We start from the raw sequence: 16,078 nt of genomic DNA, 5'->3' as shown, positions 1-16,078 counted from the left end.
GCCTCAGCCAATGAGCGCGCAAATCTCTCCGTGTCCCCGCCTCTTTCCGCGTGGCTCCGCCCCCGGCCCCGCCCAACATGGCGCTGTCCAGGCTCGGCTGCCGCGGGCTCGTCTGGCGCCTCCGCCCCGCGCTGAGCGGCCCCCGGGGGCTCCCGAGGTGAGCGGGGCGGGGGGGGGCCCGGCAGCGCCCCCCGGCACCCGCCCGGACCCCAAACCAACACCGTGACCCCCCCCCGGCCCCCAAAACCAACTCCGTGACCCCCCCGAGAGCGGCCATGACCCTCCCAACCCCCCCCCAACACCCCCCGAAACCGGCCCCGACCCCCAAAATAAACACCGTGACCTCCCCCCCAACACCCCCCAAAACCGGCCCCGACCCCCCCCAGAATAAACACCGTGACCCCCGCCCCGACTCCCAAAATCAACACCGTGACCCCCCAGAGAGCGGCCGGGAGCCCCCAGGGCCCCGACCCCCCCGCACCGGGTGTGACCCCCCAAAAAACCACCGTGATCCCCCAAACATGAGCTGTGACCCCTCCCCCCGAGCCCCCATTGCCCCCACCCCCCAACACCCGCGCGGGAGCCCCCAGACACCCCCATCCCCCACCCCCAAAAACCTCCCCGTGACCCCCCGAAACAGCTGCCCCCCCAGCCCCCGTTACCATTGTCCCCCCCATATCCCCCCATTCCCCTCACGTCCCCCCATTTACCCCATGTCCCCCCATTTTCCCTCAGCCTCCCATTACCATTGTCCCTCCACATCCTCCCCATTCCCCCCCATGTCCCCTCAGCCCCCCCGTTACCATTGTCCCCCCCATCTCCCCCCCATGACCCCCAGCCCCCCCATTACCATTGTCCCTCCACATCCTCCCCATTCCCCCCCATGTCTCTCAGCCCCCCATTACCATTGTCCCCCCATCTCCCCCCCATTTTCCCCCCAGCCCCCCCATTACCATTGTCTCCCCACATCCCCCCTATTCCCCCCCCATGTCCCCCAGCCCCCCGTGACCATTGTGCCCCCATATTGCCCCATTCCCCTCACATCCCCCCATTTCCCCCATGTCCCCCTGTTTCCCCCCAGCCCCCCATTACCATAGTCCCCCCATCTCCCCCTACGTCCCCCCCATGACCCCCAGCCCCCCCATCTCCATGTCCCTCCCCTTGTCCCCACTCTGGGGTCACCACACCCATTGCCCCCCATTCCCCCTTCCCTTTTACCCCCCAAACCCTCCCTAACCGCGGGGGGGTCCCGCAGGCCCCCCCTCTGCTGCCTCTCCAGCCGGGGGGGCCCGGGGGCGCTGGTGGCCGCGGTGACGGCGGCGGCCAAGCGGGTGACGGGCGCCTACGAGCGGTTCCTGCGGCGCCGCTTCCCCCGCGCCTACGTCCTGCACCAAACCTTCGCCAGCGGTGAGACCGGGGGAGCCTCCCCACCCCCCCACCCCCCCACCCCCAAAACCCCGCATCGGGGGGGAGCTGAGGGGGTCGTGTCCGCAGGGGTGCGGGCGCTGGTCCTGGAGGTGAAGGAGATCCGGCAGATCCGGCAGAGGATGTCGCGGCAGCGCCTGAGCGCGGAGCAGCTGCCGTACCGGGACATGGAGCGGCTGCGGCAGGTGGGGGGGGGTTGGGGGGGGTGGGGGGGGTGTTTTGGGGGGATTTGCTGCGTTTCGGGGTGCGGCTGTTGACGCGTCCCCGCTTTCGGGCGCAGTTCCGCCGGGACCTGCTGAAGGTGCTGCCGGTGCTGGTTCTGGCCATCCCGCCCTTCGCCAACTTCCTCGTCCTCATCCTCATGTGAGGGGGGGGGAGGGGTCATGGGGGGTGCAGGGGCTGTGGGGGGCACAGGGGGGATGAGGGGCATGGAGGGTGTGGGGGGCATGGGGGACATGGGGGGCACAGGAGTGGGGGGGGGCATGGGGGGTGTGGGGGGTATGAGGGGTGCGGGGGGAGTGGGGGGTGTGGGGGGCATGGGGGGGGTGTGAGGGGTGTGAGGGATGCAGGAGTGCGTGGGGTGTGGGGGGCATGGGGGGTGTGGGAGGTGCAGGGGATTGGGGGGTGCGGGGGTCATGGGGGGGTGTGGGGGGTGCAGGGGGCGTGGGGACAGGGGGGCTGAGGGTGCGGGGGTGCAGGGGATTGGGGGGTGCAAGGGGTGTGGGAGGTGCAGGGGATTGGGTGTGGGGGTGCAGGGGGTGTGGGGGGTGCGGGGGCTCCTCAAAATCCCCCGTTTCACATCATTCTGTTCTAAGGGTTCCAAACACAGACGGGGTGTCCCCCCCTGCGCCAACGAGCCCCCGTCCCGCCGAGCCCGCGGCGCTTCAGCGCTGGCTTAAACCTGGGCCTGATCCCCAGACTAAACCCGCTCCGCCCCCGGGTTTTGTTCCTCCATCCCGGGTGCAGCGGCTCCATTTTGGGGGACGAGCCCCTTTGGGGCCGCGGGGATGGAGCCACGGGAAGGGCCGGGGGGGCGTTCGCTTCCCGGGGCTGCCGGAGTCACCCCGACTACGTTTCATTGTAGATTTGGGTGGAAATGGGGGATAATTGGGTGTGTTGGGCACCGGAGGAGCTTTGGGTGGAAATGTGGGGTTATTGGGTGCGCTGGGCGCTGAAGGAGCTTTGGGTGGAAATGCGGGGTTATTGGGTGCGCTGGGCGCTGGAGGAGCTTTGGGTGGAAATGCGGGGTTATTGGGTGCGCTGGGCGCTGGAGGAGCTTTGGGTGGAAATGCGGGGTTATTGGGTGCGCTGGGCGCTGGAGGAGCTTTGGGTGGAAATGCGGGGTTATTGGGTGCGCTGGGCCTGGCGCGGCGCCCGCGGGGCTCAGCACACCGGGATTTTGGGGCCGTAACTCTGCGGTTCTCGCGGGTGAGACCCCAACCCCCTCCCCCCAGGTACCTGTTCCCGCGGCAGCTGCTCATCCGGCACTTCTGGACGGCGCCGCAGCGCCGGCAGTTCCGGGAGCTGGAGGACGCGGCGCGCCGCGGCGCCTACGGGGCCGTGCTCGCCAACCTGGCGCTGGCGGCGCCGGCGCTGCCCGACACGCGCCTGCGGGAGCCCCTGCGCCTGCTCTGCACCCAGGTACCGCACAGCGGCACACCGGCACACCGGGGACATGGGGACACTGGCACACCGGGGACATGGGGACAGGGTCACCGGGGACACGGGGACATGGGGACACCGGGACACTGGGGACATGGGGACAGGGTCACCGGGGACATGGGGACACGGGGACACCGGCACACCGGGGACATGGGGACACTGGCACACCGGGACACTGGGGACAGGGTCACCGGGGACATGGGGACACCGGCACACCGGGACACTGGGGACATGGGGACAGGGTCACTGGGGACATGGGGACATGGGGACACCGGCACACCGGGACACTGGGGACATGGGGACAGGGTCACCGGGGACATGGGGACATGGGGACACCGGCACACCGGGGACATGGGGACAGGGTCACCGGGAACATGGGGACACCGGCACACCGGGACACTGGGGACATGGGTACAGGGTCACCGGGGACATGGGGACACCGGGGACATGGGGACAGGGTCACCGGGGACATGGGGACACGGGCACACCGGGACACTGGGAACATGGGGACAGGGTCACCGGGGACAGGGGGAGGGGGACATGGAGACACTGGGGACATGGGGACAGGGACACCGGGGACATGGGGACATGGGGACACCGGCACACCGGGGACATGGGGACAGGGTCACCGGGGACATGGGGACACCGGCACACCGGGACACCGGGGACATGGGGACAGGGTCACTGGGGACAGGGGGAGGGGGACATGGAGACACTAGGGACAGGGGGACAGGGACACCAGGGACACTGGAACATGGGGATGGGGACATGGGGACAGGAACACTGCGATACCAGGACACTGGGGACATGGGGACGGGGACATTGGGGACACCAGGGGCATGGGGACAGGGACACTGAGACATGGGGACACCAGGGACAGGGACACTGGGACACCAGAGACAATGGGGACATGGGGACACCAGGGACATGGAGACAGGGACACTGGTACCTGGGGATGGGGACATTGGGACACCAGGATACTGGGGACATGGGAGCAGGGCCACTGGGCCATGGGGACACTGGGGACACGTGGCCGTTGTCCCCCGTGCGTCGCGGTGACGGCGGCGGCGGCTCCGGCAGGTGCAGGGGGGGGCACAGCCGCGCGTGTCCCAGCTCTGGGACCTGCGGGGGGGCTTCTCGGGGCCGCCGCTGGCGCTGGAGACGCTGCGGGGGCCACACGCCGTGAGTGGGGCCCGGAAATGGGGGGGGCAGAAACGGGGGAGACCCAAACATGGGGGGGGGGGGCCAAAAACAGGAGTGGGGACCCAAAAATGGGGGGGACCCAAACATGGGGAACTGGGACCCAAACATGGGGGTGGACCCAAACGTGGTGGGGGGACCCAAAAACAGGGGCAGGGACCCAAAAAATGGAGTGGCGACCCAAAAATGGGGGGGGACTCAAATATGGGGGATTGGGACCCAAAAATGGGGGGGAACCCAAAAACGGGGAACTGGGATCCAAAAATGGGGGTGGGACCCAAACATAGGGGTGGGACCCAAAACTGGGGAGGACTCCAACGTGGGGTGTTGTGACCCAGAACTGGGGCTGTGGGCACAAACTGGGGGGGGCTGCCCCGAACTGGGAACCAGGGGGGAATTTGGGCCCGGGGGGGCAGACGGGGGGCTTGGGGTCCGTGACCCCACGGTGACCCCGTGGTGACCGCATGTCCCCCCATGTCCTCCCGTGTCCCCATGTCTCTGTGTCCCCCGTGTCTCTGTGTTCCCCCGTGTCCCGTGTTCCCATGTCTCTGTGTTCCCATGTCCCTGTGTCCCCATGTCCCTGTGTCTCCCGTGTCCCCCCTGTCCCCCCGTCTCTGTGTCCCCCCATGTCCCGTGTCCCTGTGTCCCCCGTGTCCCCGTGTCCCCGTGTCCCGTGTCGCGTGTCCCGCGGCAGCGGGCGCTGAGCCGGGCGCTGCTCCTGACGCCGCTGCTGCCGCTGCCGCTGCTGCGGCGCCGCCTGCGCAGCCACGTCCTGGAGCTGCGGGCGCTGGACCAGGCGCTGCTGCGGCTCGGCCTGGAGCAGCTGCACCCGCACGAGCTGCGCGCGGTGAGCGACCCACGGCCGCCCCACGGCCGCCCCACGGCTGACCCATGGCCCCTGCCAGCCCCACGGCCGCCCCACAGCCCTGCCAGCCCCACGGCCAACCCATGGCTGCCCATGGCTGCCCCATAGCCCCTGCCAGCTCCAAAGCCCCACAACTGCCCCACGGCCAACCCACAGCCCCTGCCAGCCCCACAGCTCCCCCAGGGCTGCCCCACAGCTTCCCCATGCCAGCCCCACACCCCAGCCAGCCCCACAGCTGTCCCACGGCCACCCCACAGCCCTGCCAGCCCCAAAGCCCCACAAGTGCCCCATGGCCGCCCCATGGCCTTTGCCAGCCCCACAACTGCCCCATGGCTGCCCCACAGCCCCTGCCAGCCCCACAGCACCCGCCTCTCACCGCGTCCCCGCGTTTTCACCGTTTCCACTGCTTTTCTCTCCGTTTCCCGCAGGCCTGTTACCTGCGGGGGCTGAACCCCGCGCGCCTGGAGCCGCCCGAGTGCCGCGCGTGGCTGCAGCGCTGGCTGCGCCTCTCGGGGCAGCTCGCAGGTGACACGGGGACACGGGGACACCGGGGACATGGGGGACACGGGGACACATGGGGACACCGGAGACACGGGGACACCAGGGACATGCGCGGCCGGGGCTTTGGGGTCCCCCGGCTCATCCCAGTTGGGTTTTGGGGTCCCCACCCACTCACCTGGGTTGGGTTTTGGAGTCCCCCTCACTCACCCCAGGCGGGTTTTGGGGTCCCCCCTTGCTCACCCTGGGCAGGTCTTGGGGTTCCCCCCGCTCCCCTCAGGTGGGTTTTGGGGTCCCTCTCCACTCACATTTTGGGGTCCTCCCGCGCTCACCCTGGGTGGGTTTTAGGGTCCCCCTCACTCACCTCAGGCGGGTTTTGGGGTCCCCCCCCCGCTCACCCCGGGGGAGTTTTGGGGTCCCCCTCACTCACCCCGGGCGGGTTTTGGGGTCCCCCCCCCTCACCCCGGGCAGGTTTTGGGTTCCCCCTCACTCATCTTGGGCGGGTTTTGGGTTCCCCCTCCTCACCCCGGGCGGGTTTTGGGGTCCCCCTCACTCACCGCGGTCACTGTTCCGCAGCCTCGGAGGCGTCTCTGCTGGCGCACAGCGCGGTGCTGCTGGCGCTCAACCACCAACGCGCCTGACGCCCCAATTCTGCCCCAAAACCGGCGTTCTGGGGCCGCGGAAGCGCCGGAGGGACCCGCGGTGACTCCCGGCGCCATCCTGGGCCCACCCGGATCATCCGTGTTTGGTGACACCGGATCATCTGTGTTTGGTGATGCTGGATCATTGTGTTCGGTGACGCCGGATCATCTGTGTTTGGTGATGCCGGATCATCGTGTTCGGTGACGCCGGATCATCCGTGTTCGGTGACGCCGAGTCGCGTCGCCGGGGACGCGCGGCCCCGTGGGCTCCGTGGCGCTGCCGGGACTGGGGGGTTCGTGGCACCGCTTCGCTGAGTTTGGTAGAGAAAAACTGCACTGAAAACCGGAGAAAAGACCCAAAAATCCCCCCGCGGCGTCCCCGGGGGGGTCCGGGGGGGTCCAGGCGCTTCAGCCGCGGCGGAAACGGCACCAAAATGGGGTGAAAACCGTCAAAACGCGGCTGGTGAGTGAACTGTTGGCATCATCGAGGCAAAAACCTGCAGAATGGCTTTTTTCAGCGTTTTTCGGGGTGAAACGCGGCACCGTCGCCAGGATCGGGCCCCCCCCCCCCGCACTGCGACTCCCCGGGGGGGCAGAGCCTTGAAAACGCGACTCCCCGCGCAACTTTGAGCGGTTCTTTTATTTTTACACTTAAATATTTCTCTTTAAATACAGCGAGATCACGGGGGGGGGAACAGAAAGGGCCGGGGGGGGCAAGAAAGACACGGGGAGCAGCTTTGGATTCACACAGAAAACGGGAAATAAACGTTAAAAAAGCCACTTTAGTGTGAGCCGGGGGGGCGGGGGGGGCGGGGGGGGGGGGGGGGCGACATGAGCAGCAGGTCTGTTAAACCCCCCCCACCCCGTTAATTAATAATTAGAAGAGAAGGCGGAAACCTCATCACACCACAAACAATAAACCCCACCCGGATTGTATTTGGATTTACTCCGGGGGGGGCCACGGAGCCTCTGAGCTGCCTAATTAAGTGAGTAATTAGTGGCCTAATGAGCCGCCTCCCGGCCGTGGGCTGGGGGGGCCACGGAAACCCCAAAAATAGGGGAAAAAATCAAGGTTTTGATCCATTCGAGCGGCGCCAGGAGCTGGTTGACCCCCCCCCAGCAAATGGGGCAACGCGTGTCCCCCCCCATAGGGCCAGCGCGGTGAAGCTACAAGGGATAAGGCTTAATTAACTAATTCCTCCCTCATTTAGCCCTTGTGGCCCCCAGGGATGGGGGGGGTGATGTGGCCCCCCAGGGCTGGAACCGGCCCCCCCGGGGGGACAATGTAGGGGGGGGGTCGGGGGGGAGTTTAAGGCTGCGCTGGAGCCGCAAAAAGGGATTTAAACGCTTTGGGGTTGGGGGGGAGCACGAGAGCCCGAAATCCCAACAACCCCCCCAAAGTAAAAGCGCTGAAGCACCTGGTCCGGGGGGGGGTTCCCCAAAGCCCCTCGGGAGCAGCGACCCCCCCGCGGGCCCAGGGGCAGCCAACGGGGCGACCCGGCGCCTTCCACCCCAAAACGCGGGTCCTGGGGGGGCACTCTGGGCCGGGTCCCGGGGGGGGTCTCTGTGCTGCCCCCCCCGTTGGGACGCGGCCTCGTAAACATTCACCAACGGAAAATTGAGAGGAAAACGTGTTCTTTTCATTAAAAACACAACGAGGACAGAGGGGCCCGGCGGGGGGGGGGGGGCGGGGGGGCGGCCGCAAAACCTCTGCGAACGCAGCCCCCCCCCCCTTAAATAACCCCATGTGATTAATTAAATAACCCCCGCGATTAAATACCACCCCCCTGTGATTAAATACCCCCCCGCGGCCGCCCCCCCGGTCTGTAAAATATTCTCTGGTCAATAAATAACGGAGCGTGGGGGGGCCGCGGGCGGCTCAGGGCGCGGGGGGGGGCCGCGCCGGGGGGGGCGCTCGGGGCCGTCTCTCCCTTGGTCCCAGCGGGGTCCTGCTCCCCCAGGGGGGAGGAGGAGGCGGGGGGGGGGCGGGGGGGGCTCCGCGGCGCCGCCGTCGCCCTTGGCCCCCACCGGGTAGTAAAGCAGCGACGCAGCGTCCGAGAAGGGCCGGTCGCCCTCGGCGAAGCACAGGACGGAGGATCCGGGGGGGAACGGCGCCTGGATGAGGATGGGGGCGGCCAGCGGCGGGCACAGCCCCCCCGGCGCCTCCTCCACGATGCAAACGCCCAGGTCGGCGGCGCCGGGAGCGTCGCCCGAGTCTTCCTCGGCCTTCAGCCTCTCCAGCTCCTCGGCGCTCTGCAGGTGCAGCACGGCCGACTCGTTCTCCGCCATGAACTCCTGGAAGTCCTGGGTCTCGGGGGCCGGCGGCACCGGCCACTCGGCGGCGGAGCCGTGGGCGCCGGCGTCGGGCTCCTCGCCGGGCGCGCGCCCGCCCTGCCGCTTGTTCTCCAGCTCCAGCTTCATGATGGTGTGGAGGTAATGAGTCCGCACGCGGAGCGGGTTGAACTCGATGCGGCCGGACATGTTGCCGCAGCCGTCGCGGGAGCAGCCGCAGGGGAAGGACATGCGGTCGACCTGCAGAGGGTGGGGACAGCGGTGACGGTGGGGACAGCGGGGACAGATGGGACAGTGGCACGGGGGCGGGTGCCAACCGTGGAATCGGTTTGGGTGGAAAACCCCCCAGGATCATCGAGTCCAACCACAACCCAACGGTGGCGCTGAAATGTCCCCCAGACCCTCGTCTGTTTCCCCCAGGGACGGTGACCCCAGCCCTGCCCTGGGCAGCCCATTCAATGCCCTTTGGGGCAGAAATCACCCCAAATTTCCCCCCCAGCCCCGTTCCCCACTCTGAACGCGGTTTGGTGACAGTCGGGTTGCGGTTGGATTCGATCTTGTGCGGCTTTTCCACCCAAAACGATCCCGCGATTCTAATTTATAACCCAGTCCCACCCGTGGCATCTGCCCCACGTGCAACCCTCGCCCGGCTCTCCTAACCCTCGCCTGGCTCTCCCTCCTAAGCCTCACTTGGCTCTCCTAAGCCTCACCCGGCTCTCCTAAGCCTCACCCGGCTCTCGCTCCTAAGCCTCACCTGGCTCTTGCTCCTAAGCCTCACCTGGCTCTTGCTCCTAAGCCTCACCCGGCTCTCTCTCCTAAGCCTCACTTGGCTCTCCTAAGCCTCACCCGGCTCCCTCTCCTAAGCCTCACCCGGCTCTCCCAAGCCTCGCCCGGCTCACTCTCCTAAGCCTCGCCCGGCTCCCTCTCCTAAGCCTCACCTGGCACTTGATCCCGGCCTGGCTGCAGGCGCAGGACTCGGGGTCGCAGTAGAGGCGGCAGTCGCAGCCGCACTCCTCGCGCGAGAGCCGGATGGCGCGCAGCTCCTGCTTCTCCTCGGCGTCGATGCGGTGCACGCCCGAGGCGCGCAGCAGCGCCCGGCGCCGCTTGGTGGGCAGCGGCTGCAGGAAGAAGTAGTCGTCCACCTCCACGTTCTCCACGTCGATGTCGTCGTCCGACACGTCCTCCAGCGTCAGCCCCTCCGCCTCCTCCGACTCCACCGTCCCGTTCTTGGTGAGCTGCGGGGCGTCGCGCGGCGTCAGGGGCGTCCGTCCGTCCGTCCGTCCGTCCGCCCCACCGACCCCCCAGAGCCTCCCGCTGACCCCCCCCGTGCGGTCCCGCCCGCCAGCGCGGGGGTCACAGAGTTTAGAGACAGAAATGGGGAGAAACCCGAAATAACAAACCCCCAGCATCACCCCATTTCTCCAGCGTTACCTCAATTTCCCCACCATCACCTCAATTTCCCCACCATCACCCCTCTTTCCCCCATATCACCCTATTTCCCCATATTGCCCCAATTCCCCCCACATCACATCACCTCACTCCCCCACATCACCCCAGTTCCCCCAGTATCACCCCATTTTCCCCCCATCACCTGAGTTACCCTACATCACCCCTATTTGTGTGGAGTCACCCCAATCCCCCACATCACCCCAATCCCCTACATCACCCACATCACCCTATTTGTCCAGAATCACCCCATTCCCCCATATCGCCCCTATTTGTCCAGAATCACCCCATCTCCTCCACATCACCCCATTCCCCCACATCACCCCTATTTGTCTGGAGTCACCCCATTCCCCCATTGCCCCACTCCCCCCCACCGCCCACCTTCATCTTCTTGGCGTGCAGCTTCTCCTGGCGCAGGTGCTGGCGCAGGATCTGGCGGTGGTTGACCTGCTGCTCCTGCGCGAACTCGCCCAGCGTGTAGCGCCGCACGGCGTCGTGGCGCGGCGCCATGCCCAGCGAGCTGCCGCCCTGGCTGGGCACGCTGGTGAAGCCCTGCCGCCGCGCAAAGTAGTACACCGTCACCTGGTCGAAGCGCACGCTCTTGCGCCGCCGCGGCTTCTGCCGCCGCAGGATGGACGGGGCTGCACGCAGAGAGAACACGTTCATATAGGGACAATAGATTGATATATAGAGATAACAGATCGATATACACAGATAACACAGCAATATAGAGAGAATAGACTGATATAGAGAGATAACACATTGATATATAGAGATAACACATCGATATAGAGAGAATAGATCAATATAGAGAGAATAGATTGATATAGAGAGATAACACATTGATATAGAGAGAATAGATCGATATTGAGAGATAACACATTGATATAGAGAGAATAAATCGATATAGAGAGATAACACATTGACATAGAGAGAATAGATCGATATAGAGAGATAACACATTGATATAGAGAGAATAGATCGATATAGAGAGATAACACATTGAGAGAATAGATTGATATAGAGAGAATAAATCGATATAGAGATAACACATTGATATAGAGAGAACAATTGATATATAGAGATAACACATTGATACAGAGAGAACAATTGATATATAGAGATAACACATTGATATAGAGAGAATAGATTGATAGAGATGATAGACTGATATACAGTGTTAACATATTGATAGCAATGATATATCGACATTTGGAGTTAAGATACTGATAGCAATAATATATTGACATATAGAGTTAACATATTGATAGAGGTAATATATTGATATTTAGAGATAACGTATCAATAGAGATATTATATTGATATATAGAAATACATTGCTAGAGACAATATATTGATATGTAGAGATAATATATTGATACATAGAGATAATATACTGATATATCTATATATCAATATATTGTGTCTATAAGATATTGATATGTAGACATAAGATTGCTATGTAGAGCTAAGCTATTGCTATGTAGAGCTAGAGTGGGATTTGCTGTGTTACACGAATGTGCTGCTGGGACTGGGAGTGAGGTCATTCGCTCCTTGTCCCCACATGTCCCCAGTGTCCCCAGAACTGTCCCCAAATTCCCCCCACGTCCCCCATGTGTCCCCATGTCCCCTGGCTCACGCGTGCGGGCGCTGGCGGGGGTGACGCTGTCGCAGCTGTCCCCACCATCTCCATGTGTCCCCACCATCCCCAGTGTCCCCATGTCCCCACTGTCCCCCCACGTCCCCACCATCCCCAGTGTCCCCGTGTCCCCCCCCACGTCCCGTGTCCCCCGGCTCACGCGTGCGGGCGCTGGCGGGGGTGACGCTGTCGCAGCTGTCCCCGCTGTCGCTGCTGGAGATCTCGTCGTCCGAGCGGGGACCCGGGGACCCCACGTCCCCCTCCTCGAATTTCCTCTTGGCGCCGCCGGGCGCGGCCATCGGCTCCGCATGGGGGGGCCGGGGGCACCTGCGGCCACCGGACGTGATGGGACCGACCCCCGCACCCCAAACCAGCCCTGAACCCCCCAAATCAGCCCTGACCCCCCGCCCCGGGACCCCAAACCAGCCCTGACACCCAGACCCCAAACCAGCCCTGACCCCCCAAACCAGCCCTGACCCCCCCTGGGACCCCAAACCAGCCCTGACCCCCCCCGGGACCCCAAACCAGCCCTGACCCCCCAAACCAGCCCTGACCCCCCCCAGGGACCCCAAACCAGCCCTGACCCCCCCCGGGACCCCAAACCAGCCCTGACCCCCCAAACCAGCCCTGACCCCTCAAACCAGCCCTGACCCCCCCCGGGACCCCAAACCAGCCCTGACCCCCCAAACCAACCCTGACCCCCAAACGGGCTCTGATCCCCCACAGGGACCCCAAACCAGCCCTGACACCCTAAACAAGCCCTGACCCCCCCTGGGACCCCAAACCAGCCCTGACATCCCCAAAACGGGCTCTGACTCCCCCCAGGGACCCCAAACCAGCCCTGACCCCCCAAACCAGCTCTGACCCCCCCCAGGGACCCCAAACTCGCTGATAAACTGAAAATCAATTTCTTCCCCCCCCCAATAAACTTAAAATCAGCTTTTTTACCCCCCTGATCAAAATTCATCTTTTCCCTCCCCCAATAAACGTGTAATCAGCTTTTTTACCCCCTCAATAAACTTGAAACCAGCGCTTTTGCTCCCCGATAAACTTAAATCCATCTTTTTCCACCCATAGGGAGGGAATGATGAACAAAACAGGGTCTGCTGGGAGTTCCCATCGCTGTCCAAAGCAAAAACCCCCAGAACGCCCCAAAACACCCCAAACCCCCGGGTTTAGGCTCAGCTTTGCGTTCTCCAGGCTCCCCCCCGTTCCCACGGCAACGCAACAACCGCCTTCGGAAAATGGGAGAAAAAAGAGCATTTGGGGCCCCGCGGGTTCGGGGACGAGCCGGGAAACGGGGCAGGACGCGCCAGGACCCCCTTGGCTCCCCAAAATGGGCCGTTTGGGGGGCGACGAGCGGGAACGGGACGCAAAATCCGGGCATAAAATCCGTGTATTGATGGAGGGAGAGCCCCCGGGTCGCTATCGGGGGTTGAAGGCGAGATCGGGATAAAACCAGGATTAAGAATTGGGCGCAAAAGCCGTTTTCCCCCTGTTTGGCGTCTCCCGGGCGGTGGCGGTGAGTTCCGCAGGAAAACGGCCCGTTTCTGGGGGAAATCCACCCAAAATGGGGCTTCTCGGCACTCCCGGCTCCCTTCTGCCCCCTTCGTTAAGTAATTAATTAACGGCGGGTCTGACGGTGACTCAGCTGCGGCCTCGCGGGTTTGGGGTCAAACGGGATCAAGTGGGGAAAAGAGATAAAAATGGGATCAAATTGGGATCAAATGGGGGAAAAATGGGGTAAAATAGGAACCAATGGGATTAAACCCACTGGTGCTGCCCCTGGGTTGTTCCCCCACCAATGACTGGGAAAACGGGTGGGAAAATGTTAATTTCCCATTCGATAATTACAGCGGAATTTAACGAGGATCCGGGAAAAGCGGCCGGACCCAGGGGCAGAAATTGGGGGAGAATCGGGAATCCAGGAGCCAAAAAGCGGCACCAATTCGTCTCCGGCGCGGTGGGGCCGGTGGGGCCGGCTCCATGGCCGCCCCAAGGGTCGGGGGCTTCACACGTTACTAATTAGCCGCAAATTAATTACAAACTGGGTCTCGAGGGGCAGCGGGTTCCCCGGGTGCTGCGCCCAGTTGCTCCCAGTCCAGACTGGGACGGACCTGTCCCCCCAGCACCTCCGTTTTTAGGCCAAATGGCAGAAGATTTGGGTCCACGTGGCCGCTAACGAACGTGGTTAATTAATAAATCTGGGGTACGGGTCCCCTGGCCGGCGCTGGAGCCTCCGCTCGCGCAAACCACCAAAGTGACGGGTCTGGGGTGGCGCCAACCCCAAATCTCTGCCCCTAATTGTCCCCTGGAGCCGCTCAAGCTCCCGGGGGGGCAAGGGGGTCCCAAAACAGCCAAGTGGGAGCAGAACTGGGGCGGAGGGGGGTCCAGAGACCCTGGAGGGGGGTCCAGAGACCCTGAGGGGAGGCCAGAGGAGACCTGGAACATGAGGGAGACCTGGAAGATGAGGAAGATGACCCTGAGGGTGAGGAAGATCCTAAAAGGGAGACCAAAGGAGACTGTGAAGACGAGACCAAGGGGAACCCGAAGGTGAAGCCAAAGGAGACCTGAAGGTGAGGAAGACCTTGAAGATGAGGCCAAAGGAGACCTGGAAAATGAGGAAGACCTTGAAGATGAAGGCCAAGGGAGACGCCAGGGATGAGGGAGACGCCGAGGATGAGGGAGACGCCGAGGATGAGGGAGACCGCGGCGCTGAAGGCCGAGGGCAGGACCCATGGCCGCGGTTCTGCTCCCGTTCCTCCCGAGGGCCGAACCCCCACACCTGGAGCTGCTTGTCCCCGGTGACCCCGGGCAGGGGACGCGTGTCCCGGCGTCCCGGCCTCTGGCCCCCCAGCCCCTATACGTCCCCCGAGAACGGCAGCAGCTATAAGGGCACCCCAGGTCCTGCACAGCCCACCCGGTACAGGGCGGCCCCACACACCCCGTGGGCCCCCAAAACAGGCAGCAGCTGCAAAGCCCCCCCTGCATCATCCACAGGGCTCGAGCTGGAAAGACCCCTCATCCCCTACAGACCTCCAGCTGTAAGGGTGCCCTATACCTGCCATAGGTGCCCCCCAAGACAGAAAAGGGCCCACAGCCCCCACAGGCCCCTTCAGCTGGAAAAGGCCCCCCCATCCTCCATAGGCTCTGCATCCCCTATAGGCTCCCCAGCTAGAAAATGCCTCCACATCCCCTACAGGGCCCTACATCCTCTATGTGTCCCCCTAGATGAAAAAGGCCCCCCCATCCTCCATAGGCTCTGCATCCTCTATAGGCTCCCCAGCTAGAAAATGTCTCCACGTCCCCTACAGGGCCTTACATCCTCTATACATCTATACGTCCCCTCACATGAAAAAGGCCCCCACATCCTCTATAGGCCCTGCATTGCCTATACGTCCCCCCAGCTGTAAGACGCCCATCCACTATAGGCTCCCCAGCTAGAAAAGGCCTCCACGTCACCTATAGACTCCTACATCCTTTATATGACCCCCAGCTGTAAGGCTCCTAAATCCTCTATAAGGCCCCCAGCCAGAAAACCCCTCCACATCCCCTATAGCATCCAAATCCTCTATATGTCCCCCCAAATGAAAAGGGCCCCCACATCTCCCATAGGCCCTGCATCCCCTACAGGCTTCTCCAGGTGGAAAAGGCCCCTAAATGCTCTATATGCTCCCCAGCTGGAAAAGGCCCTCACATCCTTTACGTGACCCCCACATCCCCTATAGGCCCCCACATCCTTTACGTGACCCCCAGCTAAAGGCTCCCCACATCCCCTGAAGGCCCCTGCATCCTCTCCACCGCCGTTCAGCTGGAAAGGCCCCCCCATCCCCTCCAGCCCCCCAGCCCCTGTAGGCCCCGCGCCCTCCACAGCCCCCCCATCCCCTCCAGCCCCCCAGGCAGAGGCCGCTCCCCCTCCAGCCCCCCCCGGGCGCCCCCAGCCGGCCGGGCCGGGGGCGGGGCAGCAGGGGGACCCCCCCGTGACCCCCTGGTGTCCCCCCCACTCACCGGGTCCCCCGGGCGGGGCGGGGCCGGGAGCGCTGGGGCAGGACCCGACCCGCCCCCCGCCCGCTCGCCGACAACAATGGGGCCGCCGGCGCTGCGCCGCCCCTTTTATACCCCGCGTCACGTGACGCCGCCACGCCCCTCCTCCTTCCGCCGCCTCCGCCCGCGCCGCGGGGCACGCTGGGAAAGCGAGTCCGGCCGCGGCGGGGCGCGGGGCACGCTGGGAAATGTAGTGCGGGAAGGGCGGGGGGGGCGCTAAACCGGGTCTACGGGTCGTTAAGCGCGGCCAAAGCTCCGGGGTCGGGGGCTTCACCCCCCAGCGCCGGGGGAGGGGCTGAAGGGACAAGCAGAGCACCTCAGCCCCACCTCGGGGCGCTCCAGGCCCCGGTTCGGGGCGGCGGGCAG

At 64.2% G+C, this 16,078-nt stretch overlaps 2 protein-coding genes across 7 annotated transcripts; one reads left to right on the top strand and one right to left on the bottom strand.

The window, feature by feature from the left end:
• Positions 1 to 77: 77 nt before the first annotated feature.
• LETMD1 (LETM1 domain containing 1) lies at positions 78 to 6,527 on the top strand (the record flags this gene model as incomplete). Of its 4 annotated transcripts, XM_080360665.1 has the most annotated exons (9): positions 78 to 157; positions 1,256 to 1,407; positions 1,495 to 1,610; positions 1,706 to 1,788; positions 2,880 to 3,066; positions 4,168 to 4,269; positions 4,982 to 5,134; positions 5,581 to 5,677; positions 6,227 to 6,438. In XM_080360665.1, 9 exons carry the CDS (start codon positions 78 to 80, stop codon positions 6,289 to 6,291), a joined length of 1,035 nt encoding a protein of 344 aa, XP_080216791.1. In that variant the 3' UTR covers positions 6,292 to 6,438. The 4 variants fall into 4 exon arrangements, with proteins under 4 accessions (XP_080216791.1, XP_080216792.1, XP_080216794.1 ...); XM_080360666.1 differs by lacking the exon at positions 4,168 to 4,269; XM_080360668.1 differs by lacking the exons at positions 4,168 to 4,269; positions 4,982 to 5,134.
• Positions 6,528 to 8,028: 1,501 nt separating this feature from the next.
• Positions 8,029 to 15,733, bottom strand: CSRNP2 (cysteine and serine rich nuclear protein 2). 3 transcript variants are annotated; one of them, XM_080360653.1, is made up of 5 exons: positions 15,677 to 15,733; positions 11,829 to 11,995; positions 10,411 to 10,670; positions 9,522 to 9,818; positions 8,029 to 8,823 (listed from the first exon to the last, which is right to left on the bottom strand). In XM_080360653.1, exons 2-5 carry the CDS (start codon positions 11,965 to 11,967, stop codon positions 8,134 to 8,136), a joined length of 1,386 nt encoding a protein of 461 aa, XP_080216779.1. In that variant the 5' UTR covers positions 11,968 to 11,995; positions 15,677 to 15,733; the 3' UTR covers positions 8,029 to 8,133. The 3 variants fall into 3 exon arrangements, with proteins under 3 accessions (XP_080216779.1, XP_080216778.1, XP_080216780.1); XM_080360652.1 differs by lacking the exon at positions 15,677 to 15,733 and adding an exon at positions 14,298 to 14,566; XM_080360654.1 differs by lacking the exon at positions 15,677 to 15,733 and adding an exon at positions 12,676 to 12,806.
• Between the last annotated feature and the right edge of the window lie 345 nt (positions 15,734 to 16,078).

Source organism: Nesoenas mayeri, assembly GCF_963082525.1.
Source record: "Nesoenas mayeri genome assembly, chromosome: 28".
Classification (NCBI taxonomy): Eukaryota; Metazoa; Chordata; class Aves; order Columbiformes; family Columbidae; genus Nesoenas; species Nesoenas mayeri.
The sequence above is the reverse complement of the archived record's forward strand: the minus strand, read 5'-3'. Positions and strand labels throughout refer to the sequence as shown.